The 27,838-nt window shown below is 37.3% G+C and overlaps 4 protein-coding genes across 4 annotated transcripts; 2 read left to right on the top strand and 2 right to left on the bottom strand.

Moving 5' to 3' along the window:
* Window positions 1-979: 979 nt before the first annotated feature.
* On the bottom strand, window positions 980-3,802 carry LOC126585834 (uncharacterized). The gene is made up of 4 exons (XM_050250390.1): window positions 3,691-3,802; window positions 3,536-3,590; window positions 2,994-3,201; window positions 980-1,315 (listed from the first exon to the last, which is right to left on the bottom strand). Exons 3-4 carry the CDS (start codon window positions 3,177-3,179, stop codon window positions 1,124-1,126), a joined length of 378 nt encoding a protein of 125 aa, XP_050106347.1. The 5' UTR covers window positions 3,180-3,201; window positions 3,536-3,590; window positions 3,691-3,802; the 3' UTR covers window positions 980-1,123.
* Window positions 3,803-4,161: 359 nt separating this feature from the next.
* LOC126585832 (uncharacterized) lies at window positions 4,162-8,540 on the top strand. Its single transcript, XM_050250388.1, has 8 exons — window positions 4,162-4,334; window positions 5,514-5,739; window positions 5,826-5,960; window positions 6,403-6,625; window positions 6,730-6,916; window positions 7,227-7,411; window positions 7,590-7,727; window positions 8,265-8,540. The coding sequence occupies exons 1-8, from the start codon at window positions 4,232-4,234 to the stop codon at window positions 8,391-8,393; spliced, it is 1,326 nt and encodes a 441-aa protein (XP_050106345.1). The 5' UTR covers window positions 4,162-4,231; the 3' UTR covers window positions 8,394-8,540.
* LOC126585833 (ALA-interacting subunit 3-like) lies at window positions 8,475-13,079 on the bottom strand. Its single transcript, XM_050250389.1, has 8 exons — window positions 12,559-13,079; window positions 11,617-11,675; window positions 11,420-11,494; window positions 11,217-11,330; window positions 10,938-11,008; window positions 10,007-10,304; window positions 9,495-9,784; window positions 8,475-8,766 (listed from the first exon to the last, which is right to left on the bottom strand). Exons 1-8 carry the CDS (start codon window positions 12,644-12,646, stop codon window positions 8,712-8,714), a joined length of 1,050 nt encoding a protein of 349 aa, XP_050106346.1. The 5' UTR covers window positions 12,647-13,079; the 3' UTR covers window positions 8,475-8,711.
* A 6,335-nt stretch (window positions 13,080-19,414) lies between these two features.
* Window positions 19,415-26,417, top strand: LOC126586614 (succinate-semialdehyde dehydrogenase, mitochondrial-like). The gene is made up of 20 exons (XM_050251518.1): window positions 19,415-19,706; window positions 20,543-20,656; window positions 20,781-20,880; window positions 21,083-21,131; window positions 21,225-21,312; window positions 21,410-21,520; window positions 21,900-21,962; window positions 22,068-22,178; window positions 22,909-22,974; window positions 23,098-23,175; window positions 23,282-23,359; window positions 23,800-23,866; window positions 24,497-24,582; window positions 24,691-24,723; window positions 24,829-24,861; window positions 25,136-25,236; window positions 25,465-25,550; window positions 25,683-25,789; window positions 25,869-25,946; window positions 26,145-26,417. Exons 1-20 carry the CDS (start codon window positions 19,443-19,445, stop codon window positions 26,181-26,183), a joined length of 1,752 nt encoding a protein of 583 aa, XP_050107475.1. The 5' UTR covers window positions 19,415-19,442; the 3' UTR covers window positions 26,184-26,417.
* The last annotated feature ends 1,421 nt before the right edge of the window (window positions 26,418-27,838 follow it).

Genomic DNA, 27,838 nt, shown 5'->3' on the forward strand with positions numbered 1-27,838 from the left:
AAAATGGGTGTGTGAATAGCACTACCCTTAATTCTATGTGGATTGTAAGGGGGACTAATAAAAAATTTATTTTTGAACAAACGATATTATCTACACTAAGGGTGTAGACTAAGCCTCACAATGAGCTAACAATAATGTGGTTCAAACTCGTTTTTTGCGAGAATCAAACCTAAGACCTCTCACTTATAAATGAAGAGGAATACCAGTAGACCATATTACTAAGTGGCAAGGGGAATTAATGCTTTTGCTAAAAGAAAAGAAGGAAAATTGTCATTAATGTTATAAATTCATTGCATACTAATATCAAATATGAGAATTTTTATTTTATTTTTTTAAATTGAATGATGTCATCAATTTGATCAACGATTATAATAAATATTGAATATTAATACATATTTTTCTCAATTAAATAAGGATAATACTTAGGTAGTCACTAGTGAGTACCATATATATTCACTTTCTTATTTTACCCAATCAAAATTAATTAACACGTCTATTTTTTTTAAACAATAAAACGTATGTTAAATATCATTGGGGCAAAACCAAAAAGTGAGTTAAGCATTATCCTGTAAATAATGTTTTGATTACGTTATTCAGTGCAATATCATGTTTTAAATATATCTATCTTTTTATAATAAGAGAAAAGTGAATTCGGCCAAGCCACATAATGGACAACCGAATTTGGTATCGAATTTGTCATCCATGAGATTCGAACCTAAAACTCCTTACTTCCAAATGAAGAGGAATACCATCAGACCGTAATACTGAGTGACAATGCAATATGACGGCACATGGGGATGGGTGCATGAGGATGCAAAGAAATATCACACATCGAGAAAATAAAAAATCTTGCATGAGCTTATAAGAAGTTGAGTCTATTATGATATTATCAATTGATTTGTGAAGCTTAAATTTATTTTGGAGTGAAGATAAACGAGGAAGTGGAAAAGGAAGGTCAGAGGAGTTCAAAGAGAGGAAATTTGCAGGTTCACCAATTTGCATTGACGGCAAATAATACTAATCAAGTTCTGAAGGACCAAAACAAAGAAAATCTCATCAAGTTTTGTTCCACAAAAGCTCTAAATGTTAAGCAAAGATGGATTTTATCTAACTAATTGGCCAATTACACAAGAATTTGAAGGCCTTTTTTCTGAGGAGCAGGCACCGCGTTCTTGTTTCCAGGGAAGGCGCTGCGAGAAATGTCTACCAGGGACTTGAAACTGTGTGGTTCGTGCATCGACAGCTCTGACAAAACTTTCCTGTTCAGCTGAATGTTCTCCTTCATCAACCCATGCATGAAGTTTCCATAGTTAACCTGATGACAATAGTAAAACAAGATAATAGGGGGATCAGCATGCACTACAATATATATATATAGATAGACAGAGAGAGAGAGAGAGGAAAGTACAATAACTTAAGAAGATCAAATCAACAACATATTCCAGCTTCTACCGATCCAATATCTCAACACTCAACAGCTACTTTCATGCCGGAATATCCGGAAAGATACATTTGATCCGGCACATCTTAATCCAAATCTTCTAAACAGTTGAAGCTCTCCCTAACTTCCAAGATTTTCGAAAAGCCAAATCTATTTTGAATCTACTTTAATGCCAGAGAAATCCAATTTGAAACTAAAAATTCAAAGTCAATTTCAAAACACTAAGCAAGCCAGGATCAACATGCTAATTAATCATGCTTGTATGTATGTACAACAAGTCCGAGAATTCTAATGAGGACCCTTAATTTCTCATACGATTTTTTTATTTTCCAGCTACTTTTCAGTAATCAAATTCATAGACGTTTACTCTCCATTTTCTATATTTCCATCTCTTAATAAATACAAGAACAATAAGCGAACCAATAAATGTCTTCATCTTTTATTCAACCAAGGCTAATAAGCAACCTCTAGACACACAAAGTAAACAGAACATTACAAAACAAACTCTACTGGGTTTAGATGACCCTGCATAGATGAACCATATCTTCTTGCTATCTTACGAGAACAATATCCTTCTAAGCATAAAGAAGGTAGTTTATTGTTTTCCATATTTTAACGACTAAAACCAACAAACACTGGAAAGTACATTTTGTGGTTTTCCCCTAACAACTTGCGATCCACATATGTTCAAAGGCAATCTACTAAAGTCGTTATGAACCAACTAATAGACAGATTCATTGTTCTGCAGTATATTGAACAGCTCTCAAGTCCACAATTTTCAATAAATCAGGCTTGTCAACAATACATGACCTCAACATAATCTTAGACCGAAAGAAACCCAAAAGGGTGTCAGGACATACAGAAAGAGAAGTAAAGTGACAGAGAATTGACAAAGCTGGGAGGTAAGGTCACTCGAAATATACCCAAACAAAATGACCTGACACAGTTCCGTTTATATCCTATTTTTTAAAAGCCCCGCAGCCTACCTACATGGTCTACTTATGGTGAGGCTCGTATTTGAAAACATGAGCCTTGGTTTACAGCCCAGCATCACCCAGTCACTGACTCACTTCTATCTCACCAAAAACCAAGGACTCATTACTCTACTGCCGCACCACCACCCATTACAAGTATTGGCTGCCCAATGCTCAACATAAAAATCCAAGACCAAATCAATATTCATCGTGCATCTGTTTTCACAAGTATTCTCTCTTGGTCTCTCTCCCTTCATCAAATTTGCAGAAATAAATCAACTGTGAACAGATAAAACTATAGGAAAATGCTATTCACACACCCATTTTTACCTCTCAAACACCCTTGTTAATTTTTGGTTATTGATCTTCTTCAATTCATTCAACCCAACTTCAAAAATTGAGAGGGGTGTGTGGATATAGCACTACCCAAAACTATGGACGCAAGAAACGGCAGTTTGATGAAAGTAAAAAAACTGAGATTGAAGACCAAAACCACATAAAAAAAAAAGAATAGAAACTTCTATAATTCTCTCAAAAATGCACCACGTATAAAGTATTAGGCACAATTCGAAACATACTCCATGGATGCGGGTGCCAGCATTGATACGCTGGATCCACAGGGAGCGCATGTCTCGCTTCTTGGTGCGGCGATCCCTGTAGGAATACTGCAAGGCCTTCTCTACCCTCTCTCTGGCAATCCTTATGCAATTCTTGGCCCTTCCCCTGAAGCCCTTGGCTAGCTTGAAAATCTTACCCTTATTCATTGTTCACTCTCCTTCTTTTATCCTATACATTAACACACACACAGAGACACATCAGACCACAAAAAATAATCAGCACCATAATTATTAATTATTTGAGAAACCCATTTCTTCCAATTGAAGAACAAAGACAGACAATTAACCACAAACGAAAAATTCCTAATTGCACGAGTGTATCAAGTATAATGGTGTTAATTATTTAAAGATTACAACTTTAAGAGCAAAAATTACTTTTTCCAAAGTAAATTATTGCCAAATGGAATATTTAACATCTCTTCAACAAATTTAAAGAGTTTAAAAGGTGATTAAGATTCATAAACCAGATTATCAATTAAGAAAGATGGGTTTTCTCGATTCACCTGAGCTTATCTGAGGTGGGTTCCTTTTTGTATCAACAGCTCCGAGTTGTGCAAAACTTGCCATGAAACCAATCAAAAGAAACAAGCTTTTTACTTTGCAATTAACAATACCAGGAAAAAAAAAAAAAGAACAAGGAAGAAGAAGATGGGCACTCACTGTGGCGGTGGATGGCGAGAGATGACAGACGAACTGGGAGTGGGTCGAGCAGCGGGCAGCGGAGGCGGAAGAGATACAATATGGATTGGCAATCTGTAATATTGAGCTAAGAGCGTGGGCACTTCTGTCAAACCACACGCTTAACCCGCTAAATGGAGCCCAAGGTAACTGGGTCGTTCTCAAATTACCCGTTTACATTCAAATTGGTTAGTGTCAATTTACATGTTAATCAATACGCAAAACGTTTAAAACACATATCCCTCCTACTAAAGGTATTGATTATGCAACTAGTCGAATTCAAAATTGACATGGTGCAAAAAGTTTCTCCTTTTTTCCTTTCAATTAAGTGATATTGAGGAAGAAAGAACGAAACCGATCCATTGCTATAATAAAATAAAAACAATTGATGGACTATGACCCGATCCATGTGATGCAAACCGGGTAATCTCGGGTATGAATACCCTACTTTTGCTAATGGAAAAAGTGAAGATAAATCCTTGAGTTTTGAAACAGTGCTCTTCTCTGAGTTGCTGAAAAATATGCAGCATCTTCTTCCAGCCCGCCTCATAAAGTCTCTGTCTGCTACTTCTTTACCAGGCACCACCTCCACCCTTCACGAACTTGCTTTTACTCACCCCAAAGGTCTGCCTCTCTCTCTCTCTCTCTCTCTCCTACTTTGGGTACTGTGTCTGTCACAAATTGCTTTCTCAATAGAAACAAAGCTACCAATTTATTTATTTTTCAACCGAATAACAGCGACAATTCATTGATAAGAAAACAAGATTGCAACACGATTACAAGACGGGTGTCAACTGAATACAACCTCTCGAGTGACCAAATCCTTAATCTGGAGGGCTACCAATTTGTTAAAGTTGAAGTGTGTGTTTGAAACTGTGTATTGTATCTAAGTAATGGATGATGGGCAATGAGAAGTAATATGCAAGAAGACAGCTTTGTTTTTGTGTGTGTGTGTGTGTGTGTTTATGAGTCAAGCTCAAAACCATGTGAATGTTTCTTTACCTGATAATGTGGTTGCTGAAGCAAATCCAATTTGACAGATTGTGAAAATGCCTGCCTAGCCTTCAAATTCTGTTACTTTTGCTCAATCACCAGACCCGATTTCCAATGCTGCTGAAATTCGTTTGTTGCAGAGATTCTTTTCGGCTTGCTATTTAATGGAGCTTGATACGAAAACTATATTTCCGTTTGCAGCTAGAACTAGAAGGTTATCTGATGACCAATTGCAAGTAATTCCTTTAGACTGCTAAAATGCAAGAAATGGTATTCGATAAACGGGTCTTGATTCTTGGGTGATTGTGCAATCCTTTTCTTTTGATGGTTTGCGAGGAGGGGGAGGAGGGGATTGCTTTGACATCTAATGAAAATTGAATGGTTGCATTCATGTTCATTTCTTTCTTTTCATCTTCCATTGCAATCTCATGCCTACCCCAAAAGTTGAAAGAGTAAAAGAGATGAAAAGGGATAGATAAACCTCTACACCTTTCAAGATGACAACTCTACAATGTATAGCTAATAGATGATGATGACGATAATTTGATGTGTGGAGAGCGATGATCAGGCTCGGGTTTCTTTTGAATCTTGAAGCTCTATTTTCTTTGTAGAACAATATCTTGTAGCCATTCTAGGGTCTAGGCTAGAGGAAGCCAAAGATGTTTGGTTTCCTTAGAAGTGTGTAACTCAATCAAACATTCATTTGTTTCTGGTGCTAGAAATTCATGCATTTCTTGAGGAGTGTTTTATCCATTGATTAATTTCTTAAAATTTCTTAAAACGTTTTTGTGATTGGGCTGGCCTTGGTAGGTGTTGCGAGGGTTGTACTGAAAAAGGGGAAGACCCAATTATTCAAGGATGGCAGCCCAATGGTCTACAGTGGAGCAGTTGATAGAATAATTGGTAGACCACCTCCCAGGACTGGAGACATTGTGTTGGTAGCTGATGGGGCAGAAAAACCAATAGGATGGGGCATGTACAATTCAGTCTCCATGTTCAGTGTTCGGCTTATGCAACTCGAAGAGGAAGCAACAAGGTAGTACTATTTCTATGAGTCCTTTCTAGTTCTGATTTATCATTACATTCACAAGGATGTTCAAATTGATAACCTTTATGAAACAGGGATTTGTCATGTGCATTGAACATGGAGAAACTGCTTGAGACAAGAATTAATGAAGCTATAGAACTACGAAAGAGTTTGGGACTTCCATCAGTTAGTACAAATGCATTCCGTCTTGTCAATAGTGAAGCAGACAGGTACATGACCTTGAGTAGTAAATTGAGATTTCTGTCAGTGTTTTGTAATTGAGTATGAATGAAGATTCTCCCCTTGTCTTTTGTTAGAAGGGCCAAACCTATATATGGATTGGTAAAGAACTAAAGACGCACTTAATTATTCAACGTAGCGGTGATAATTCAGCTCCTCCGGGGGTTGAGAATGTGTGGATGTTATGTGGTATGCGTGTTAGGATTGAAAGAAACTAGTTATCCTTTGGTAAGAACCCTTTAAATTGTAATTAAATTAGGGTAAATGAAACATGTGGGATTTGTATCATTTAATCTGAAATGTTTAGTGTAACTGGTGGCAATACTATTTTGTGGATCCATAGCTATTTTCACCAGTTGTCTACATTACATGGAATTGTCTCTGGACATACTAGTTCACTAATTTCAGGTCAATGTCACTTTTTTACCACAGATTGTCAGGATTAATAGTTGATATATTTGGAGATGTAGCAGTAGTGGCATCGTCTGCTGCTTGGGTTGAGAAGTACAAAGCAGAAGTAGAGGCCTGTATTAGTAGAATTGACGAAGTTAATTATGTAAACTGGAGACCATCTTTGGAAGTTTTAAAAGAAGAAGGATTGGATGTGTCAAATTACAAGGAAAGGGATCCGTCTATCTGTCCTCAAAGAACAAAGGTAGGATATCCCACAAAATGTTACAGCATATTTTATACTTTTTGTTTCTTGCTATATGAGGTCTGTTGCATGTGAATATTTAATTTCATGTTGCAATTATTTAGGTTATGGAAAACGGGATCTTTTATTCCATTTCACTTGAGGGACAGAAGACAGGGTTTTATGCGGATCAGCGTGAAAACCGTCAATTCATATCAACAATTTCAGACGGCCAGAAAGTTCTTGATATGTTCTGCTACAGTGGTGGTTTTGCTCTAAATGCTGCAGGAGGGGGTGCTGCAAATGTCATCGGTATGAATAATTGGAATTTAGAACCTGCCTTTCTATAAGAACTTCATTGAAATTGGCTAGGTTCGATCCTTACTGAACTGCCATTGGAGGCTAGATTATATCCCACTGTTGTTGTTTGGTCATCCTGCTCATAGAATATGCATATGAAGCCGTGGAGTAATCATTATAATACCAGTGACATAGTCATTTTATGAGACTTTTGTTCAAAAGTACATCTAGAATTAGATGATTTATATTCATCTTCGTGGGACATCTTAAGATTGCATGTTCAAGGCTAGATGAGTTTCTAATCATTCCTGTATTCCGTCAGGTGTCGATTCATCATTGCCTGCGATTGAGCTAGCCAAAGAAAATGTTGTTCTTAACAACATGGATCCACAGAGAATAACATTTTTGAAAGAAGATGCAAGTGAGTTTATGAAGGGTGCTCTTTCTAGGAACGAATCATGGGATATTGTCATTTTAGATCCTCCTAAACTAGCACCCCGAAAGAAGGTACTATTCAGTTAAATGCATTTGTTACTTTCCGTAGCATGTATACGAGTTGTTTCGGTACAAATATGAGTGCATTGCTTGTTCCCCCGTCTATGACTCCTTACTTCAACTACCTGACCATAGGTGATTCGTTTGTGAATCTTGGCTACCCCTTCTTATTGGGTCACTTTGAATCCAGGTTTTACAAAATGCATCAGGCATGTATAGAAATTTAAATTCACTGGCAATGCAACTGACAAAGAGAGGTGGTCTTCTCATGACTTGTTCATGTTCGGGGGCTATGACGCAAAGTGGGATGTTCTTGCGTATTCTTCAGGTAATTTCAATTTTCTGTTGCACGGTGCCTTCACTAAATGTTTGACACCCATAAATACAGTAGAGGTTATTAATCTCCTGAAATTCTATGAACACCGATTTTCGCTGGCTTAGGAGCCTCATATGTATAAAGAAGATTACTCGTTCAGGTTCATCTGTGTTTTGTATCGTTGATGACTCTTTCAGTTGAAAATAAGTTGATTTTTTTTTTTTAAACGCTGGAAAAAGCTCTGCCTTTCAATATCTGAAACCAAAGAAAGCATATACAATCCAGTCTTCAAGTGAGGTTCTGAAAATCGTTTTTTCAGCCGAAACGAATAGATTTTGTGTTCAAGCTCCCGTTTTCTCCTTCTACACTCCTCTTGTTTCTGCAAGTGCACGGGAAGAGAAGGATAGAACGAAAATCGCTTCTCATTTTTAAAATGGCATATAATTTGGCTGGAATCATCTGCTGTTACAAAAACGAGTGACTTGCTAATATTTGATTTGATGAACCTCTCTTCATCCTTCTCAATTTGTTTTGATTTCTTTGTATCAGGGTGCAGCATCAGCGGCAGGGAGAAAGATTACCGTTCTACGGGACGCCGGAGCGGCATGCGATCATCCCATTGACCCATCCTACCCAGAAGGCAAATACCTTTCGAACGTCCTTCTGAGGGTCCTTTGAAGATGACAATCACTTGCATTAGAACACAAGCAAAAAGCCAATAATATTTTTGAACAGCGCATACACAAAGCGATCGATCAATGGACATAACTTTAGATGTATTCAATACTACTTCTGGAATTATACATGGACGCGTTCATTCAGTCATTCTCTCGAAAGAGATTGCGAAAAAAAAATTAAAGAAAACTCCAAATGACACAAAATTATTTTCGAAGTTATATGTACTGCTCACACTGAAAACACTAATATACATATAATTAAAATCGGTGATTGGGAAACGCTTAAGCCAGTCCGTCGACATCAGCGGTTCTACTCGCCTTAGTGACCTCCCGGATTTCTGTTCCACGACAAATACGATGGGTCTCCAAGTTGCCTGAAAGAAGAGAGGATCATCGGTCATGGGATCACAACATTAAACTGTTTACCATCAAAAAACAAATACGTGGAAACATTTAGAAATAGCGGCCACATCACATCCAACCCTGGACAAAATTATCTAGGCATTGACAAAGTTGATCACTGCGAAACAGTCTGTTGGATTAACATGGATGGTACGGTTAACACATCATCTGTCAACGTATAATATGGGGAAAGTTCATATTCGCCAAAGCCGTAGATTTAATGTGGATGAGTGTGTGTGTGTCTACATATTACGAAATTGGAGGCTGTGCTGGAAAATCAAGGCCGGTAATATCAAAGTTAAGGGAAAGAAAAAGCAAGTCCTAGTAATAGTACACCGGCCATAAAGCAAAGCAAAAGTGGACTGAACTTAAGAATCACAAGGGAAAGTTGGTCCATAGCATGCAAAACAAGCATCTTTAAGCTGCCAACAAAGAGTGTTACTTGAGGCAACAAGCGGGTACGGAGTAAAAATGCCACATCTTTCTATTTTGAAAAATCGCATCTACCCTAATAACTAGCTCGACATGAATTAATCTACAGGGTTTCTTTAGCTGGTGCTTATGCATCTTGAAAGACCGTTCAGACAATAATACAAGAGATCATGCCACAAAGAGGAGAGTTCATGTAAGGCAACTCTTGATAACATTTAATATTCCTCGCATGATAAACATAGGCAGGGCAATTGGTTTAGGAGTTTACCTTGGCTTAACAAGATACACAACAGTGAAAGCCATGGCCAGAAAGAAGCACAACCCTCCAACAGTGAGATAAGCAATGCCAAGGAAGTCATTCCTGCCACCAATCCAACTGGTGGTCGAGAGCACGAGCTTCTTTTTTCCGTTAAAACTGTATGTGTTGTAATTGTTCTCCAGTGTCACTTCTATCGTATCATTTTCTTCCAGATCTACCTCTATCTTCCCGTACAGCTTTCTAAATGTCGGTAGTGCAGCAGTTCTCATCCAAACAATAAGGTCCTCTTGCTCACTTAACTGTTAAACAAAAAATTGCCTCCTTGAGAAAACAGTTTGCTAACCCAACAGTTAAAATAAAACTTTTCAGCACAAAAATAACCTTTAGGACAATACAAGACACTTTTCCCTATTTCTGACAGTAAACAAAAGACATTTTATCAGGGTTCAGTGTCTTTAAAGATGCATAAGAGCAACTGTAACGCTTACAAAACTAGAGATGACAAGGGGCAAAATGCTTACTGGTTTAGAGGTATCCAGAGACTTGCCACCTTTAAGAGTTCCATTCTGAAAGTTCTTTGGAAAGACATTTTTGCCAAATTTGTGCTCCCTATCACTCTTCCACGAGATATCCTTCTTGTTCACCGTCAACTGCTGGCTATTGCGGGAAAAAGTATAGGTGTCGTTGAACAAACTCCAAGCAATAAGACCACAAGGTACAATAGGTAGACCATTTGCCTTATCTTCAGGCTTACAGGCATCTATTTCACTCTCAGACTTTGAATCTTTCAACTGTTGATCACTTCGACTCTTAACATATCTGACATGTAGAAAACCGCAGTCAGGCTGGATGATATTATTTATATATAATGGAAAATGAAGATCTCAGACTTTATAATAAATATTTCACACAAAACCATTTGTAGAGTGAAACTATTCAAGAACGAGAACTGCTGGCGGTAGTAGAAGTGAGAATAGTGTACCGTGTACATGAAAAAATTCTTCAAAGAACTAGTGTGCATGCCTTAAACCAAATTATGCTGCAACATCACATGGATTTACATAAAGTGTATACTACTAAGATTCTCGTGATTGACTAAGTTTTTTATTTTTGTTATTTTGTACAAGACCAAGTAGGAATCAAATTCTACTAGACAACAACTACAACATAATCAGGATGCCAAACATGATCTCATAGGGGTGCTGTTCTTTGGACCATAATGACTCTTTGGACCATATGTCATTATCTGCTGTAAGAGCTTCCATGGAACCTGGTCTACCTACTGCTCTGTCCATATATGGCCCGCAAATATCAAGGCTCCAATATAGCTATGATAAAATTTTGGCCTTGCAGTAACTTGATCCAATCCTTTCGTTAACTTTCCACATAAACGTTTTTGCATCAACCATATTAAACATAAATGGAGGATTATGGCCAAGGCAGGAGACATACCTGCGATGATTCTGGTAGAAATTGTCAAGCTGGTAATATACATATATAGGCTGCTTCATATGCTTTGATACCTTCACGCAGGAAAACTATCCATCAGTGACCATGGGGATTAAGTTCTCAGTCATAATTAAAAATATTATCTAAATGCACATAATGCTGCATAATTCCTAGAGATACCTTGGTAGCTCGACAAGGATTGCAACCACCACCAAAAATAAGTATTAATCACAAATGTGGCAACTAAAATCTCTTGATGATAAAAAACAAGGAGAACCTTACCCTTAGAGTTCTGTTGCATGTTTTTACTCCAGGCCCTTGTATGAACCTGACCTTATCATCTCTAGAGGGTGTTGGTATGCAATCAGTTTCATACCGATCAATAATTTCAACAACCTGACAGAAACATTTTCCTGATCAATCTACACGCAGGACTAGAAAAGAACAACAAATTATGCAGAGAATTGGGTTTAACTCAGCCATACATCTCGAGAAGCAAAGAGGGAAACAACTCCGATGGGAATGAAGACAGCGCTTACGAGCAGGAATGCTGAGATCACCTGCATGAACAAGCGTGCACACGAACAAATGCACAAAGAGATAAGGCAAGAGTTCCGCTAAAAATCTAACACGCAAAGGTCGATGACGAAGGAGATATCGAATACAATACTATAAAACATACCCATCGTGGCGTGAGAATTGGCTTGCACGCTGGAAGTTCCTGCTGAGTAAATCTTGAATCTGAAAAGATCAAGTTTATAACATCTTTAGTTTACGAATGATAGAAAGGCTACTGAGAATCATATGAAATGCAATGTAACGACATAAAGTCAGCTTCGTCCATGACCACCTACTCCTACAACTTATCAGGTGAAGAAAAGGAAAAACAATGGAAAAGCTTCCTCTACATATCAGCATCTTGGATTACCTACTCCTACAACTTATCAGGTGAAGAAAAGGAAAAACAATGGAAAAGCTTCCTCTACATATCAGCATCTTGGATTACATAATCACAGATTTCACACTTGGCTGAAATCACTCGCTATGTATGTGGCACATCCATCTATACATTAGATACCCTTTTGTTACCATAGACAAGTCTTTCACATAGGTACCCAAGAACTGAGTTACAGAAAGATTTCCAACTTTAGTTTCCGTGTGCCCTATATAAATCGATTGTAGTAAGAGTAATTTGAGCGGTATGGACCCCTAACTATCCATTATCTAAGCTAACCCACCAGATGCCATATGCATACAAGGTTCCTAATGCTCTCAAATCTTATAATTTAAATGTAAAACCAGGACGTTATTCGCGTCGATCTTCGTAAACCCAGTCTCCTTAGCCTTGATTTCGAATTGATGAAAGCAGCCTAGGTTGAAAATTCACTCTCACAATTTAATAAATTATCTCCGATAAATAATTGACTTCTAAATTTCTAAACCTAACTCAGAAAATATGTATCAACCAGGAACATCTAGGAGATGCACAGCATGTAATTTAAATAATTTAAATTTTGAAACAACAAAATTCAGATAATTGAAAATCTATACCATCTGGGTATTTCTGAAATGAACTAAAAACCTAAAATTAATACAAAAGTTTAGGGCTTGGGAAGGAAATCACATTTGGGTCGCTTGGAATGCCTCCTGGTAGACGTTGCATCCGCAGATCCGGCGCCTCCTGAGCTAGACGGCGCCGTATTGGAACTCATCAGAGACGAACCCTGTCTTCCGCAGCAGAGATTTTAAATTCTTTTTCTTTTCCGAAAACTAAGAAAACCCACTCCACCTATGGATTCGAATTGTATGCGACGATCAAAGAGACCAACGGATTTTTTTTTCTTCTTTGGTGTGGGTGTGGGGGGAGGGGGTTTAATTGGAAATGGGGGTGGTGGTGGTGGGTTTTGAGGAATTGAGGAATTGGTGAATTTGTATTGACTTTTTTAGAGAGAGGGATGTGGAAGAAAGCGTCTCCTTTCTTTCCCTCTCTGCAAGGTGGCCGGCGATTCTCTCTCTCTTCTCTCTCCTCTCTCTCTCTCTCCTCTCTCTCTCTCTGTAGAAGAAAGAAGAACAAGAAATTTCTGAGAGAGAGAGAGAAACAAAGACCATTCAAGTATCGAACCAGTCCAATGCAATTACACGGTTAGACTCGGTGTCCAATCTTTTTCAATTTGATTTTTCTTTTTGCTCTTTTTTTTTTGTTTTTTTATATTTACTATAATTTGTTCATCGAAGAAAATTGAAATAAAATATGGCTGAAATGTCTTTTTTCAATCAAACGGTGGTAAGTTAAATAGTTAGCTATTAGTTGGATGACAAAAAAAAAACTCCACCGGTTTGGTTTTCCGTAGATACTTGTCCGTAATGGGACAGTTTGGGGATTTTATTAAAGACCCGAGCCGCAGATCGAGCGATGATGGTATTACTATCTCCTAACCTGAGCCCGACCCGATTGGATGTTTCTATGCTGTTACATGGAAGGATAAAAAGTCAACGAATTGGAGGTTTTTTTCATGGATAAACAATAGCGTTAGTGGGTTAAATTATGGGATATGTTATTCATACACCTCATTTTACTTCTCACACATTCTTGATAATTTCTGTCCGTTGATCTTCTTCAATTCATCTGATCTGACGGCCAAAAATTAAAAAAATGCGTGAGAAGTAAAATGGAGTGTGTGGATATCACACCCCTAAATTATTAGTTATTAGAGGAATAAGGATTGAACCCACACCAGGCACATATGCTGACACACCCCGATCTAAATCAGGACGTGCTAGCCATCACGTGAGCGTGACGTAACTATGTGCACAGTGCGGAAACAATAAGGATATAGAGAAATACGCGTGAATAAAAACCAAATTACTAGCAGTACTAGCTAAGATAAGATGCTAGTGCGAGATTAAGTGTGAAATACACAACCAGAGCATAAATAGCCTAAGTGCAGTCAAGCAGGACAAGTACTAATTATACGACACCCAAAGGTGATCCTACATGATCTTTTGTCAAAACCACCGTCGAAATCCCCGTGAGCCACCAAAGCACTTCTACCTAAAACCTGAAAGGGCGCAAAACAGAAAGTGTGAGTGGGCAAAAACAAAGCATTTCAAAATCATTTCATTTCTCAAAAGTTCTAAGCCTTCGCCGTAAAACCTGTATAATTTCCCAGAAATATATAATATATGTCATATTAGAAATCATGCTTAGGATGAAAATCCATAGAAATATACCATGCCAAAGTGTCTAAATGAAATGCCATAAATAATCTAGTTAAAATATATCAATGCCAGATCCATCTAACGTGACATGCATGAATGAATTTATAGCTCATAACCAATCTCAATCATATCAAATCCTGCACACGAGTCGGAACCACCTAAAGTGGTCTGTACTACAAGACTGGGTGTAAAATAAATATGCTCAAGTGCTACGATCACATGAATATTGTGCGAATGATCGCAGGTCACCTACAAGTCGAAACCATCTATAATGGTCTATACGACAAGCATGTGCACCTAACTTGGATACAAGGTGAGTATATGGTGCGGGAGGTGAACATCACGTGAAAGATTGTGCCCTAACTCTGGGCGGGAGCACTAACACCAGGGTGTAGGTTTATGAGCTCTCAACACATCACACATAACTAAAGCAATCTCATATCTTTAATTTTGAACTTACCTGGCACTTACATGTTCGTCTGCAACACCAACCATAAATATATGCAACGACTAATGCATAAATAAAATAGGCAGATACTTTGCATGACATTTTAAAACGCATAATTATTCAATTTCATTTTCTGGGAAAAATCTCAAGTATATAGATATATACGGAAAACCAAAAGCTCACTCATTGATATGTCGAAGGGTCGTAGCCCCCGAGCCTCGATTGATGGCGCTCGTCCTTAGGTCTCACCTATATGCGAAATAACTAAATAAACGTTATTTAAAGCACATACACAAAAACTAGGAAATAACTTCTCATACATTGCTCAATTAGGGTATTTGAATATACCGTCATGACCTACTCAACCTCAGGAACATCCCCAAATTTTTAGAAAAAAATTCCGACCACCCATGCACCCTCATGCACTAGCCAAGGTACGGCCAGACGCGCGGCCCACACGCAGGCACGTGCCTGGCACGCCAAACGGATTCCCTAACGGGTTTAGGGAATATTTTGTTAAATATAAGCATATACCGTTAATTATACCTGACGGCTTTAAAATATTCCGTCAACTTTGACGGAATATTCTCCTCCTTCTTCCTTGGTTCGCCGGAGTCCAACGCCAGTGCCAGTGCGATCGCCGGAAACTGGAAAATCTTAAAACTTCAATATCTTCTTCATTTCTCAACCAAAATTTATGAAATTTGTACCAAAATGAAGCTTACAACGATAAGAACAAAACCTTCCAATTTCAAGCCCTAAAATCCACAGAATCTCACCGGAGAAACCTCGATAATCCTGCCAAACTTGAAACTTTCCAAACTCAACTTCCCGACGTCCAAAACACTTCGTTTTTCTTCTTTGAGCTTCGCGAAGATGTCCTAAAGCTTCCTAGCACTTAAAATCTCCTAAAAATTTCACATTTACGATTGCATGAACAGTGCTCAAATAAGAGATTATGGTTTTTCAGAAAAATAAAGGCTTCACGTTCAAATAATAGTATTAATGGGTTCCTGGGCTCGCAAGGAACTTGAAATGGTCTCTATTGGTTCGATCTAAGGATGGAAGTGAAGGTTCAAGGTTTGTCCGTACAATTGTACGGAAATGGTAGAAAATGCCAGAGGGAGGAGAGAGAGTGTCAACGGGATAGGGTGAGGGTATGTGTGTGTGGTCCAGATTGGTCCCCAACCAAAGACAAATAAACTTAAAAATCTAATTGCGTCCAATCAATTAGGAAATGAACTTAATTGGTCCAAAACCTTAGCTTAAATCACAAACACAACCCAACGCTCAATGGCATTTTAGACTTTTCACACCACCGATAAAAATATTTCGGGACAGGCTGTGATATATGCATCATTATTTTCCACCACTATGCTAAAGCACCACAATTGTGTGAAATTTTATTTAAAGGTAATTATTTTTATTAGCTTTTTTATTTACATATAGTAGTTGACTAATTAAATAAAATTTTCATGATATGTGGGTTTTTTTATTTTTTATTTTTTAAATGGGGACAACTGGTGGCAAACCACGGTTAGCCATCCCTTATGGGGGCCGGGAAGACTCACTGAGACATTTCAACCGCCTATGGCCACAAGTATGGCTTCCACACCAACAGCGGGTTTCAAACCCAAGACCATCAAGTTTTAATTTGAATGAAGTCTCGCAATTCACCATTTACCATTGGACCACCAACTCGTAGTTTCATAATATGTGGGTTGACAAGTGCAAGTTTAGAGGTACTATCCTTTGCAAAGGCATGGGTGGAGAATCCACGATTAAAATACATAGTTATGGGGGCAGAACATAACCGGAGTAAGAGGAATAAGGGCACTTCCCGGTCCCTACTCAGCCACATTGTCATTCTTAATTATTAAGGAAAGTAGAATCAACAAGGATAGAATCTGCACTAGAATGCATAAACATGATTATTTTTTGTTATTGTGTTAAAACACCATCTACAACTGAAATATTTATGTACTTTGTTGTTGCAAATGATAAGATAGTTACACTATTAGTGTACAGTTAAGTATCGAATTTTTTACAAACATATATGGTAACAGGTAAAAAGATAAAAATGGTCCCTACAAAGAAACTGGAGAACAAGTAATGAAGATGATTGGAGTTTGGGCATTTTTATCTTGTTTTACGTCTTTTTTTTTTTTTTAATTCTTGTGACGTTAAAGAAAGAGTATGTGGAAGGAGTTTTGGGTGACAATTTTCATCAAAAAAATATTTAACAAATAAGTAGAAGCTTAACCCATAGGCTATAGATCATATAATATATAATATCAATAGTTTGGTGAGAATATATAGTCTTTTTTTGCTCAATTTATTATTTATGTTTTTGTAAACTGGTGATATAATAAAGGGCAGATCGGAGTCAGACAATTTTGTTTTATATTTTATAGTACAATTATTGTCTCGACGTTGAAATAATGATTGAATTATTTATATAAACATCAAATGATGATTGTATTAAATATATATATGTATTGTGGTCAATCCCTTTATTGTAACCTTAATCTTTGAATAGAAATTTTTTAGGCAATAAAAATGTACATAAGATATGCATACCAAACGTAACCAAAAGGTCACACAGGCCAAAAGAACATCACACAAATTCACAATTATAAATTCGTCGTGAATACAATACAATTCCTCAACTAACAAACACGAAAGATAAACAACCTTGCAAGTTATAGAGCACTGTAACCACATCACGAGAAAGAAGCACCGCTATGAAAACCTCCAACAAACATCGAGCATCCTCGTCATATTCATTTGTCATGTTGACAAACCAAAACAAAAAACCAACCATAGTTCTAAACAAAAGTCGTTGTTCAAGATCTGAGTGTGACCCATAAATCATAGACGCCACAGAGGCTATTCTCAATAAAGCGAGAAAACGACCACAATTACGAAGACTCTTCTTGCCGCAACGAGAGAGCGATCATAACCAGAAAAGCAACACGAAATGGAAAAGAAAAAGGAGACCAAAGAGAGACTGCCGCCATCCCAAAATGTTTTTTTTTTCTTCAAATAGCGACTAGAGTTATATTATTTAAGTCTTTTTATGTTCTTATTGGACAATTTCTTTTTCTTATACTACAATCTTTCATTTACTATTCAATACTATAATTTTTTAAATCTACAAAAATACCAGTCTTCATGTTCCAATCCAGTTTTCGTGATCAAGTTCAATTCTTAATGGTGGATCATTGCTGCATGCATGGATTGGTGCAGCTGATGATCAGCATGCCAACATGAAACTAATGAAGGAACTCGTAAACCTAGCCCCAACACATAAGCACTGGATGAGTCTCTAAGCCTACCAGAAATTTAGGTAATGCTTGAATACTTGAATTGGCAACCACTTAATATTGACAAGGCTGATCAAACATGATTGCTCATCATTATAAAAAGTGTTATTATACAAAATGGTCCATGAGATTTGCATGATCAATAGAAATGGTCCATGAGATTTAAAATCAATAGAAATGGTCTTTCAGATTCTCCACCATCCGTGATTTTGGTCATTCTGTTAAAAACTCTTTGGGCAATTTTCAAAGTTTCGTAACTCAATCAATTCTTAACCAAATTCAACCCATAATATATCAAAATGAAGATAAGAAAGTGTAGAACAAGATTATACCTATTTGGAAGCCCAATGATTGCCGAATATGGCCGGAAAAGAGCCTGAAAGGTGACTGATCCGTGGGAAAATTGGAAAACTCGCCTAAAACTGGGTAAACTTTAAATGTTCATAACTTCTTCAATACTCAACGAAATCGAGTTATTCAAAAATGAAAATCATACTTCTTGACGAGACGAAAAGAATGGTACCTTTTTCGAAGGCTAACTCGCCGTGGTTTGGTCGGACAACGGCTCGAAAGTGGCTAACCATTTTGAGTTAGCCACTTTCGAGCAGTTTTTTGGCCAAACCACGGCGAGTTAGTAGTAAAAAAAGATATCATTCTCTTCGTCTCGTCGAGAAGTGTGATTTTCATTTTTTGAATCACTCAATTTTGTTGAGTATTGAAGAAGTTATGAACGTTTATAGTTTACCCAGTTTCTGACGAGTTTTCCAGTTTTCCCGCTGACCAGTCACCTTTCAGGCTATTTTCTGGCCATCTTCGGCAATCATTGGGTTTCCAAATAGGTATAATCTTGTTCTACACTTTCTTATCTTCATTTTGATATATTATGGGTCGAATTTGGTTAAGAATCGATTGAGTTACTAAGCTTTGAAAATTGCCCAAAGAGTTTTTAACGGAAGGACCAAAATCATGGATGATGGAGAATCTGAAGGACCATTTCTATTGATCATGCAAATCTCAGGGACCATTTTGTATAATAACCCTTATAAAAAAATTTACGATATTTCTTATAATATATTAGCGCTAAATTTTTTGAATATACTAAAAAAATCTCTTGTGTTATAATATGTTATGTATAGTTTATTTAACCCTTTGCACAGTTTCATAATGTTCTTGACCGACAATACGAGGTTGGAGCATAGTTGATGTTGAATCTAAATGATCTACTGATGGATAGATACTCTTGGTAGCTAATCCCCTTGATAGTAGGATAGTAACATCTAAATGTGCAAATGTTTGGCCTATGGCTCTCTGGCCTCTCAGTTGGAGATGGTAAGAAATATGATCTTGCACTGTTCATAAAAATATTAATTTCTTGAAGGGTTAGAGGGTTAAAACGAACTCGCTGACCCTCCTTCGTTTGGAGATGTCCTAAGATTTACCAAATGAGGCACAATAGTGATCAAGAATCAAACCTCAATCCAGAAAATGAATAAGCTCGTAGCCAAACACCCCGAAATGCTGACACTCCAAAACAAAATCCTCTTCAGGGAGACCGCCCCAATTGTCAAAATTGCAGTCACGAAGGCAGCGCGAGTTTCAGTGAGAGCAGTGAGTTGCAACAATCGAAAAAACACGAGAGCTAGAAGCAGCAGAAAAGGAGTAAAAGGACAGAAATTTGAATCAGACATGACCTTCAGAGCGTCATCCATGGCAGGTCGATCCTTTAAGCTCCTCTCACATTTGCCTTACATGCACGCCCCAACTCCCCTCTCTCGCCAGGTAACCCACCACCTGTTTGTCATTTCTCTCTCTCTCTCTCTCTCTCTCTCTCTCTGTATTTATATTGCCCAGCAGCTGCAACACCCTCACACTCTGAACTGTGAGCAAGCAGCACTGTTAGTGACTCTCTCTCTCTCTCTCTCTCTCTCTCTCTCTCTCTCTCTCTCTATGCTTGTATAGTATGATCAAGCATGTGTATACGTTGGGTTTGATTAGATTTGAGTTGGGTTTTGTTGGATATTGAATATCAATTTGATTGAGGATGATCAGGTTGGCAATTGCCTCAATGTTCTATGAGAAATATTCTTTAGGTAAATTTCTGGGTTTTTTTTAATTTAAAGTTTCTGCTTTTTTCTGTATCCCCATTTGATTGCTTTGTTTTATGGTCGAAATTGGTCTGTGTGACAATGGGTTAGATTGAAAAGTGGATATTGCTAAGGATTTGGGGTGTTGAAGGAGCTTTCAAATTTATATTGGAACCACAAAATGCTGATATACTATGCTTATGTCCCTTGCATTTTCAATGTGCTCTCAGACATGCAGGAGGATATCAAAGTGTTTTAGTAGTTCTCCTATAGAAATATTTAATCTTTTTCTTGTTTTTAGTATACATGAAATTATTATATGTTTCTTCCTACTCTAGTAGTACTGTTTGATTATGTTTGGATTGTTCTTTATGTTTGGATTGTTCTTCTTTATATTCAAGAAATTGTAGCATGATCAGATTTCACTTTATACAATTTATTTTTAGAATTTTCCACCTTGAAGTTGGTTTTTTTTTTTTTTTTGTGTGCATAATTATATATCAAAGTTTTAATGTGGGATTTTGTTATCAGATTAGCATGGACGCAAAAAGCTTCGTTTCTCAGCTTAATGGTGCTGGTCTATTACGTAGCCAGGGCCTTATTGGGGGGAGATGGTCTGATGCATACGATGGGAACACTATAAAGGTATGTACAAAAAATCTCTTTGTTTGCCCTGGTGCCTATGCCTTTGGATGATCTTTACATTAACTTAATAAATGTTACCTGGTTCTGAATGTTTCAAATATTGCATCTATATCCTATTATGCAGGTTCACAACCCAGCAACCGGCGAAGTTATAACAACTGTTCCATGCATGGGTCAAAAGGAGACAAATGATGCAATATCTTCAGCCTATGGTGCATTTAGTTGTATGGGAACTGATCCATATGTGAATTTGTGATTGCATCAGACTCTTGAAGAAATCTGTCTTCGGCATTTAGCATACTTTCTATAACTGAGCTAATGATGCTTATGTGTTCACCATAAATATAGAAGGCGTCATATTTAACATAACTTGAGGTTGTAAAAATTTCTTTTACTGATTTAAATATCTAAACTTTCTGAGTGTAGCTTGGAGCAACCTCACTGCTTCTGAAAGGAGCAAATATCTAAGGAAATGGTATATTTGCTGTTCTGTGATTCTATATCTGTTTGTTGTAGAACTTGCATTGATCCTGAATCTTGTATTTCATTTTCCTCCCCATCCTTCAAGGTATGATCTGATAATATCCCACAAAGAAGAGCTTGGACAACTCATTACCTTGGAGCAAGGGAAACCTCTAAAAGAAGCGATTGGTGAGGTATCTTATTTCAGATTTTTGTTTAAGGAATTTAAGCAAGCTCTGCTTGTACTTTCGTTCATCATCATCGACATGTAATACAAATTGGATATTACAGGTGAACTACGGGGCTGCGTTTATTGAGTTCTATGCTGAGGAGGCAAAACGTGTATATGGTGATATAATTCCTGCTACTCTTGCTGATCGACGGTTGTTTGTTCTGAAGCAGGTGATTTATTATGAATCATTGTGTTCTGATGTCCTATATAATTACTCCAAATGAGAACTAGCTCATCACTGTGTTTTGATGTCCTGTATAATTAATCGAAATGAATATCTTAGTGGTTTGCTGAAAAATTAAATAGAAAAAGAAAGACACAAGAGGTACATTTCTGTTTATGTTAAACTTGCTGTTCAAACATACAAGTACATCAACAAAAACTCTTCAAACCCATCCAGTTCCCAACTTCAGTTTTAAAGATTGCTATTACACGTTAGCATAAAATAGACAAACAGGGGTTGTTTAGCCTTCTTTTTGGGTGGAAGGCAGGGGGCTGGATTTACTTTTGTTTTTATTCGTTGATCTCTTATTAAATTTTAATTTGCAGCCTGTAGGTGTTGTTGGTGCAGTTAGTCCCTGGAACTTCCCATTGGCTATGATTACCCGCAAGGTATTTTTAGTATTTTTGAATTGTGCAGACTTCAAGCATTCCAATCTTTTTTAGTGCATGACTAGCATTCAAAAAATCTCATATTCTACTCCTCACTTGTTTAAGGTTGGTCCTGCTCTTGCATGTGGCTGCACAGTAGTCATAAAACCATCTGAATATACTCCCCTCACAGCTTTAGCAGCAGCTGAGCTCGCCCTTCAGGCTGGAATACCACCGGTATGTTTCTTACATGCACACACATCCACACACATTTACACTTAGTATTAAGGATAGTGTATGATGTTTTCTTTTGGCCTTGGAGTTGCAGGTAATGTTCCTTACCCAGAATCTGTTTTAATACTCATTCTGGTTAATATTTCTTACCCTCAAGCTTGCCATGTAATATAGATTGTCATTTGTATTGTTGTTAAGTGCTGGAAATGTGTCTTAATTTCTTGGTTAGTGCTTAGTGTTTATGTTTTGATAATTATAGTTTTATGAATGTCTGGTTTGATTTGATTTGATTTGATTTTGGTAAAGACTATTCCTGTCATGACCACAAAATGTGTTTCCATCTTCACTCTTCCAAAGAAAAGAATAGTAGACCAAATATCCGTTTGCAGATTCAATTGAACCATTGATTGGCTTTTAGGATTCTACTTCTCACTCTCAGTGTTGAATATTGAAAATTTTTAGAAAGAAAAGTCTTGATGCATGATACCATGTTCCATGAAACATGTGTTGTAGTTCCTTGTTGACTTTACATCTTGTATAAAGAACATTTGGTTTCCCAAACTTTGATACAGTCATCAGTCATCCTAATTGAATTTTAATGCCTCTCCATAAATGGGGGTAAGGCTAGCCGACATTCACCTCTCCCAGACCCTGCGTAAAGCGGGAGCCTTGTGCACTGGGTACGACCTTTTTTTTTTTGTGTTTCTAATGGTGTTTACCCTTGGTGATATAGGGTGTGGTGAATGTGGTTATGGGGAATGCTTCTGAAATTGGGGATGCTTTACTTGCAAGTCCACAGGTATATAGTTTATACATAAGCCGGTCCTTTCACATGTAATACAATAATGCAATTTTCCTGTGAAGGTATATGGCTATAGAAATATAAAACACTAACCATTCTTGCATTATACAACTTATTCAGGTAAGAAAGATCACTTTCACAGGCTCAACAGCAGTTGGAAAGAAGTTGATGGCCGGTGCAGCTGGGACTGTTAAAAAGGTAAAGATATAGTCTATTGGATATAGAGTTTTGGAAAGAAGTTGATGGTCCGTGCAGTTGAGGAATCATCATGTGGTTAATTGTTTTTGTTTCTTGATTACTTTAGGTATCTCTTGAACTTGGTGGCAATGCACCTTGCATAGTCTTTGATGATGCCGACCTGGATGTAGCAGTAAAAGGAACTGTGAGTAAAACTGTCTAAATGCATTGTAACTGTGTTGTTTTCATATTATATATGTGCTGATTTATTGACTGTTGCACCTATTTTAATTGTGTCTCCGTTCAATAACTTGATACGGAAATAATATATGCATCCAATCTGATAGTCTGGTTTCTATTTGGTTATTGATTCCGAAGAATTAGAGCATCAATCGTGCACAGTAATGTTTTCTTGAATAGAAAGTCTGGTGAATGTTGTAGTTTCAAGTTTTTTAGCTCTGTAGCAGGAAATGTGTTCTCATTTCAGGTTCCCGAAGTTAGCCACAAAAATATTCTGTTTGTGTTGTTGGTACCTTGTACATTTGTTTGTTTGTTTGAAAGTACTTTCTTTTTACATTCATCAGCAGAACCATTAATCACGCTTTTTTTTTTTTTTTTTTTTTTTTTTTGCTTTTTTTTTTGCAGCTTGCAGCAAAGTTCCGTAATAGTGGACAGACATGTGTTTGTGCAAACAGGATTATCGTACAGGAAGGTAAGGATGGGAACACACTTGACTAATAAGTTACAAACTTTATGCATTTTGAAATCACGTTGCTATTCAGTTTGTATTACTTTCTAGTTGAGTGAATGCTCCCTCATGTATAGATTCTGAGACTAATCATTGATGTATGCTTCCATACACATTGGAAATTCAGGTGTCCATTAAGCACCAGCTCCTTTCAAATGGCATGTATAAGATTTGTGATAGTGAGGTCTGCTAATTCTTGAAAGTCGTTGTTACAATACGTGCTCCCTACTCCCTAGTCATTTCAACACCATTTTATTTTGGAGTTTTAAACTCTTGTATCCTTATTATTTTCAAGTATTGCGGTAAAGAATCATTATGCCCCGCGAGGGTTTGGGCTTCTTTTGGATTTAGTATGCTCTTTCTTTCTTCTAAAAAACAAGATTTTTTATGCACACTAAAGTGGGTGGTTGTGAAGTTAGATCTGTTGATTCTTATTTTAATACTTAAAGCTCTCGTTCCTGTCTGAACAAATCCAGATTTGGACTGAAGTTTATGTTCTGATTTTGGTTCTTCCTTACTGAGCTTTTCGTGCAATTTAGGACTCGACTCAAAATGTATGGTGCTCATTTGTAACTAAGTTTTTTATCTGTTCAGGTATCTATGAGAAATTTATGGATGCTTTTGTGAAAGCTGTCCAGAATCTGCAAGTTGGGGATGGCTTCAGTGAAGGTGTGGTCCAGGTAGTCACTCATGCATCTATCGTGATCGCCTTTTTGGTTTCCAGGGCTTATGCTTGGAATCACCACTATGTAACCATGGTTTAACCTATTGTTTTTGTTTCTTTGCAGGGCCCTTTAATAAATGAAGCAGCAGTACAAAAGGTTTGCTTTTCTTTTTCAAATTAGTATTCCATTAGTATTGATGTATGACATCTTCCCTTCAATCTTATGCATTTCTGTATATCACTTTGGAAATTCACATTACAGGTCGAATCATTTGTTCAAGATGCTTTATCAAAGGTTAGTTTTCTACATTTTAGCGCCATAAGAATATTAAGCTTGACCTTGGAGAACAAATGTAAATGTGACCTTGTTGCAGTATTCAAGTTGGTTGGAACTAAGATCAGTTGGATGAAACGTTGACTGCCATTTATCTTCCTCTTTACTGTTATGTTGCTATCCCACTGTTTTTTTGCGTTGTCTCTCTTATTCAACTACTTAAGGACATAAAACAAATGAAACTTTTCATTGAAACAGTAATGACTTGAATTCTTTGACGATTAATCTTTTGAAGGGAGCACAAGTTGTTCTTGGAGCCAAGAGGCATAGCCTTGGAATGACTTTTTATGAGCCTACAGTTCTCAGAGATGTCAAGAGTGATATGCTAATATCAAGGTAAATACTTGGAAAAATGGTATATGATATATTAACAGTATTTGAATTCCATTATCAAATTATTAGGATTTTTTATTTAAACTAGTGAAGCTTAACACTGGTTACTCTGGTAAGATGATCGCAAGCTTGCTATGGGGTCTGAAATTTTTTATGTAGTTGTGCTCAGAAACTATTGGCTTCTGTTATTTAGTTGATTATATGCGCTCAGAACATTTTATCTTGGTTCAGAGAGGAAGTATTTGGGCCTGTGGCACCCCTTTTGCGTTTCAAAACTGAGGAGGAGGCTATCCGCATCGCTAATGACACCAACGCAGGTTCTTTTTTCGAGCTTCCTTTTCATACTTTGATACCTCATCCTCCATTAGTCCCTAGAGAACCTGGTGAACTTTTTCATTCAAATTTCTATCCTGCTGCTCATGTACACATTCTCTGGCATACATTTACAGGGTTAGCTGCTTACATATTTACAAATAGCATTCAACGTTCGTGGCGTGTCTCTGAAGCACTTGAATATGGACTTGTTGGTGTCAATGAAGGCCTAGTTTCGACAGAGGTGGGTCCCAAACCTACATCCACCAGCATTTTCTTTTCTAATTATTGCTGTATTTATGAGATTATCTGTATCAATGAAGGTGGCTCCCTTTGGAGGTGTCAAACAATCTGGTCTTGGACGAGAAGGTTCCAAGTATGGGATGGATGAATATTTGGAAGTAAGTTTACTGAATATACCCCTTTGATTATAGTTAACAAAACATGTCAAAATGTCCCGATGCATCAGTAGGTTCAAATGTTGCAAAATGTCAGTTCGCACCTATCTTATAGACGGGATAATTAGGCACTACATACAATACTCCCCTACGAACGATAATCTATGTAATATTAAGGCAATTCTCAATGCTGCATCGCAGGTTAAATACGTGTGCATGGGGAATATGAGCAGTAACTGATGTGCCTGGTTTCTAGCTGGATCGTTGCCAAGCTTAAAACACAAGTTGGAACTTGATGCAACCTTTGTTACTTCGAAAATGTGTTGTACTAGATAATAAGTGTTCAGTTTGATGTAATTTCGCTTAGAACACAAAATGAAAGTCATCGTTGTAGTAGAGAAGTACGTTTTAATTTCCAATGTAATTTTGTTAGAACATGAATAAATTTTCAGTTTTGATGTTTCAAGTTTTCAATTATGTTTGTTTCTTTTTTTTTCTTCACCTGAATTTTTGGTACCAATTGAAATTCTAGCAAAGTTTCTAGGTATCTAACCGACCATCGTTTTATGAGGTTCGAGTTTGGGTCTTCTTTTGACAAAGTAAACTAGTAGATGAGATTGAGGTTCCACTTCAAAAGCAGTTAGTGAGGGGACTAACCAAACCCCTTATAAAGTCTTGTAAAGTTTATTAGCTTTTTGGCGTACGTCGTACATTTTTTCATATTCTTGTACGCCTCCTTACGTAGTGGAATTTCAAACTCGACACATGCAAAACGCATTTTGAGTGAAGTAAAGCACACTTGTGGAACATTTCTTCACATCGAGTAAAGACTTAGGGGAAAGTCCGAAATGATCATTGGCCAAATTACAAAATCAGATTAGGCAAGTCCCAAGTAGTGGCAGAGTTACAAAATTGGAGCCTCCGAATTTTACCACATTATCTACTAGCCAGGCTCGGGCTGTGAAGAAAGTCTCATATTACATTGGGTTAAACTTTACCACATTATTTGCTTGCTTTTTTTTTTTCCTTTTCCCCCATTTTCTCCTAACTTACTAATGAAGTATAATAGTAGGTCAGCAGCTTGCCTCTGTGTTCTGGATTGATAAGTATATAATTATTTAGGGGTCATTTGATAATTATTTTATTTTCAGTTCTAAAGGGTGTAATGTATTTATACTTATATGAACTTTTGTTGAGTTTTTAAAGTGAAAGACAGAATTTAGTAGACTTTTACTATTATAAATACCATAAAATTCCATATTCTAATGATATACTTTTTAGAAAAGCAAGAGTAAAATGATAGCCTTTTGTATAATTCTAGAGATTTCAATGCGCATAATTTTTTAAAATTATGTGGATTCTCATGGATTTTTTATGACCAATTTATTTGTAAGCATTATTATTTTTAACTTTTCATTATTAAAATTATCTGATCATGACCATCACAAAGTGATCCTAGGAGGTGGTGGTAGCAACGAAGGTGGTGAAAATGTCACGTGGTGATTGTTGGCAAGGTGCCGCGAAAGGAGACGTGGTGATTGTTGTGTTGGGGCGATAGAGGAGTAGGGATGAGGCTGGTGGTGATGGGGTGGTTACGATGATAGAGGTAGCGATCATGATGATAGGGTGTCAGTGATGGTTCATAGTAATGGTGGAGATGACGCTCATGGCAATGACAGTGCGGCGGCAACGGTGACAATGATAGTGGTGGGGATGAAGGAGATGGTCATGGTAAGATGGTGGTGGTGACATGATAATGATATGGCATTAAGGTGGGGGTGGAGTACATCATCAAAGAATTGAGAAAAATGAAATCCATCAAAATCGGGGGGGGGGGGGGGGGGGGGGGAGGGGAGGTTAGGTTTGCTATGACAAAAAACTTACTATAAAAGCAC

This window comes from Malus sylvestris, chromosome 10 (genome assembly GCF_916048215.2).
Source record: "Malus sylvestris chromosome 10, drMalSylv7.2, whole genome shotgun sequence".
Lineage (NCBI taxonomy): Eukaryota > Viridiplantae > Streptophyta > Magnoliopsida > Rosales > Rosaceae > Malus > Malus sylvestris.

Excerpts from the sequence above, each read along its gene's own strand:
- LOC126585834 (XM_050250390.1), bottom strand. The coding sequence starts at position 3,179 with ATGAATAAGGGTAAGATTTTCAAGCTAGCCAAGGGCTTCAGGGGAAGG. Across the intron at positions 1,316-2,993 it reads CTGGCACCCGCATCCATGGA|GTTAACTATGGAAACTTCAT; the intron begins GTATGTTTCGAA and ends TATTGTCATCAG.
- LOC126585832 (XM_050250388.1), top strand. The coding sequence starts at position 4,232 with ATGCAGCATCTTCTTCCAGCCCGCCTCATAAAGTCTCTGTCTGCTACT. Across the intron at positions 5,961-6,402 it reads GTCAATAGTGAAGCAGACAG|ATTGTCAGGATTAATAGTTG; the intron begins GTACATGACCTT and ends TTTTTACCACAG. Across the intron at positions 7,728-8,264 it reads TGTTCTTGCGTATTCTTCAG|GGTGCAGCATCAGCGGCAGG; the intron begins GTAATTTCAATT and ends TCTTTGTATCAG.
- LOC126585833 (XM_050250389.1), bottom strand. The coding sequence starts at position 12,646 with ATGAGTTCCAATACGGCGCCGTCTAGCTCAGGAGGCGCCGGATCTGCG. Across the intron at positions 11,495-11,616 it reads CAATTCTCACGCCACGATGG|GTGATCTCAGCATTCCTGCT; the intron begins GTATGTTTTATA and ends TTGTTCATGCAG. Across the intron at positions 10,305-10,937 it reads TTCTACCAGAATCATCGCAG|ATATGTTAAGAGTCGAAGTG; the intron begins GTATGTCTCCTG and ends TCTACATGTCAG.
- LOC126586614 (XM_050251518.1), top strand. The coding sequence starts at position 19,443 with ATGCTGACACTCCAAAACAAAATCCTCTTCAGGGAGACCGCCCCAATT. Across the intron at positions 21,132-21,224 it reads AGCAAATATCTAAGGAAATG|GTATGATCTGATAATATCCC; the intron begins GTATATTTGCTG and ends CCATCCTTCAAG. Across the intron at positions 24,583-24,690 it reads TCAGTGAAGGTGTGGTCCAG|GGCCCTTTAATAAATGAAGC; the intron begins GTAGTCACTCAT and ends GTTTCTTTGCAG.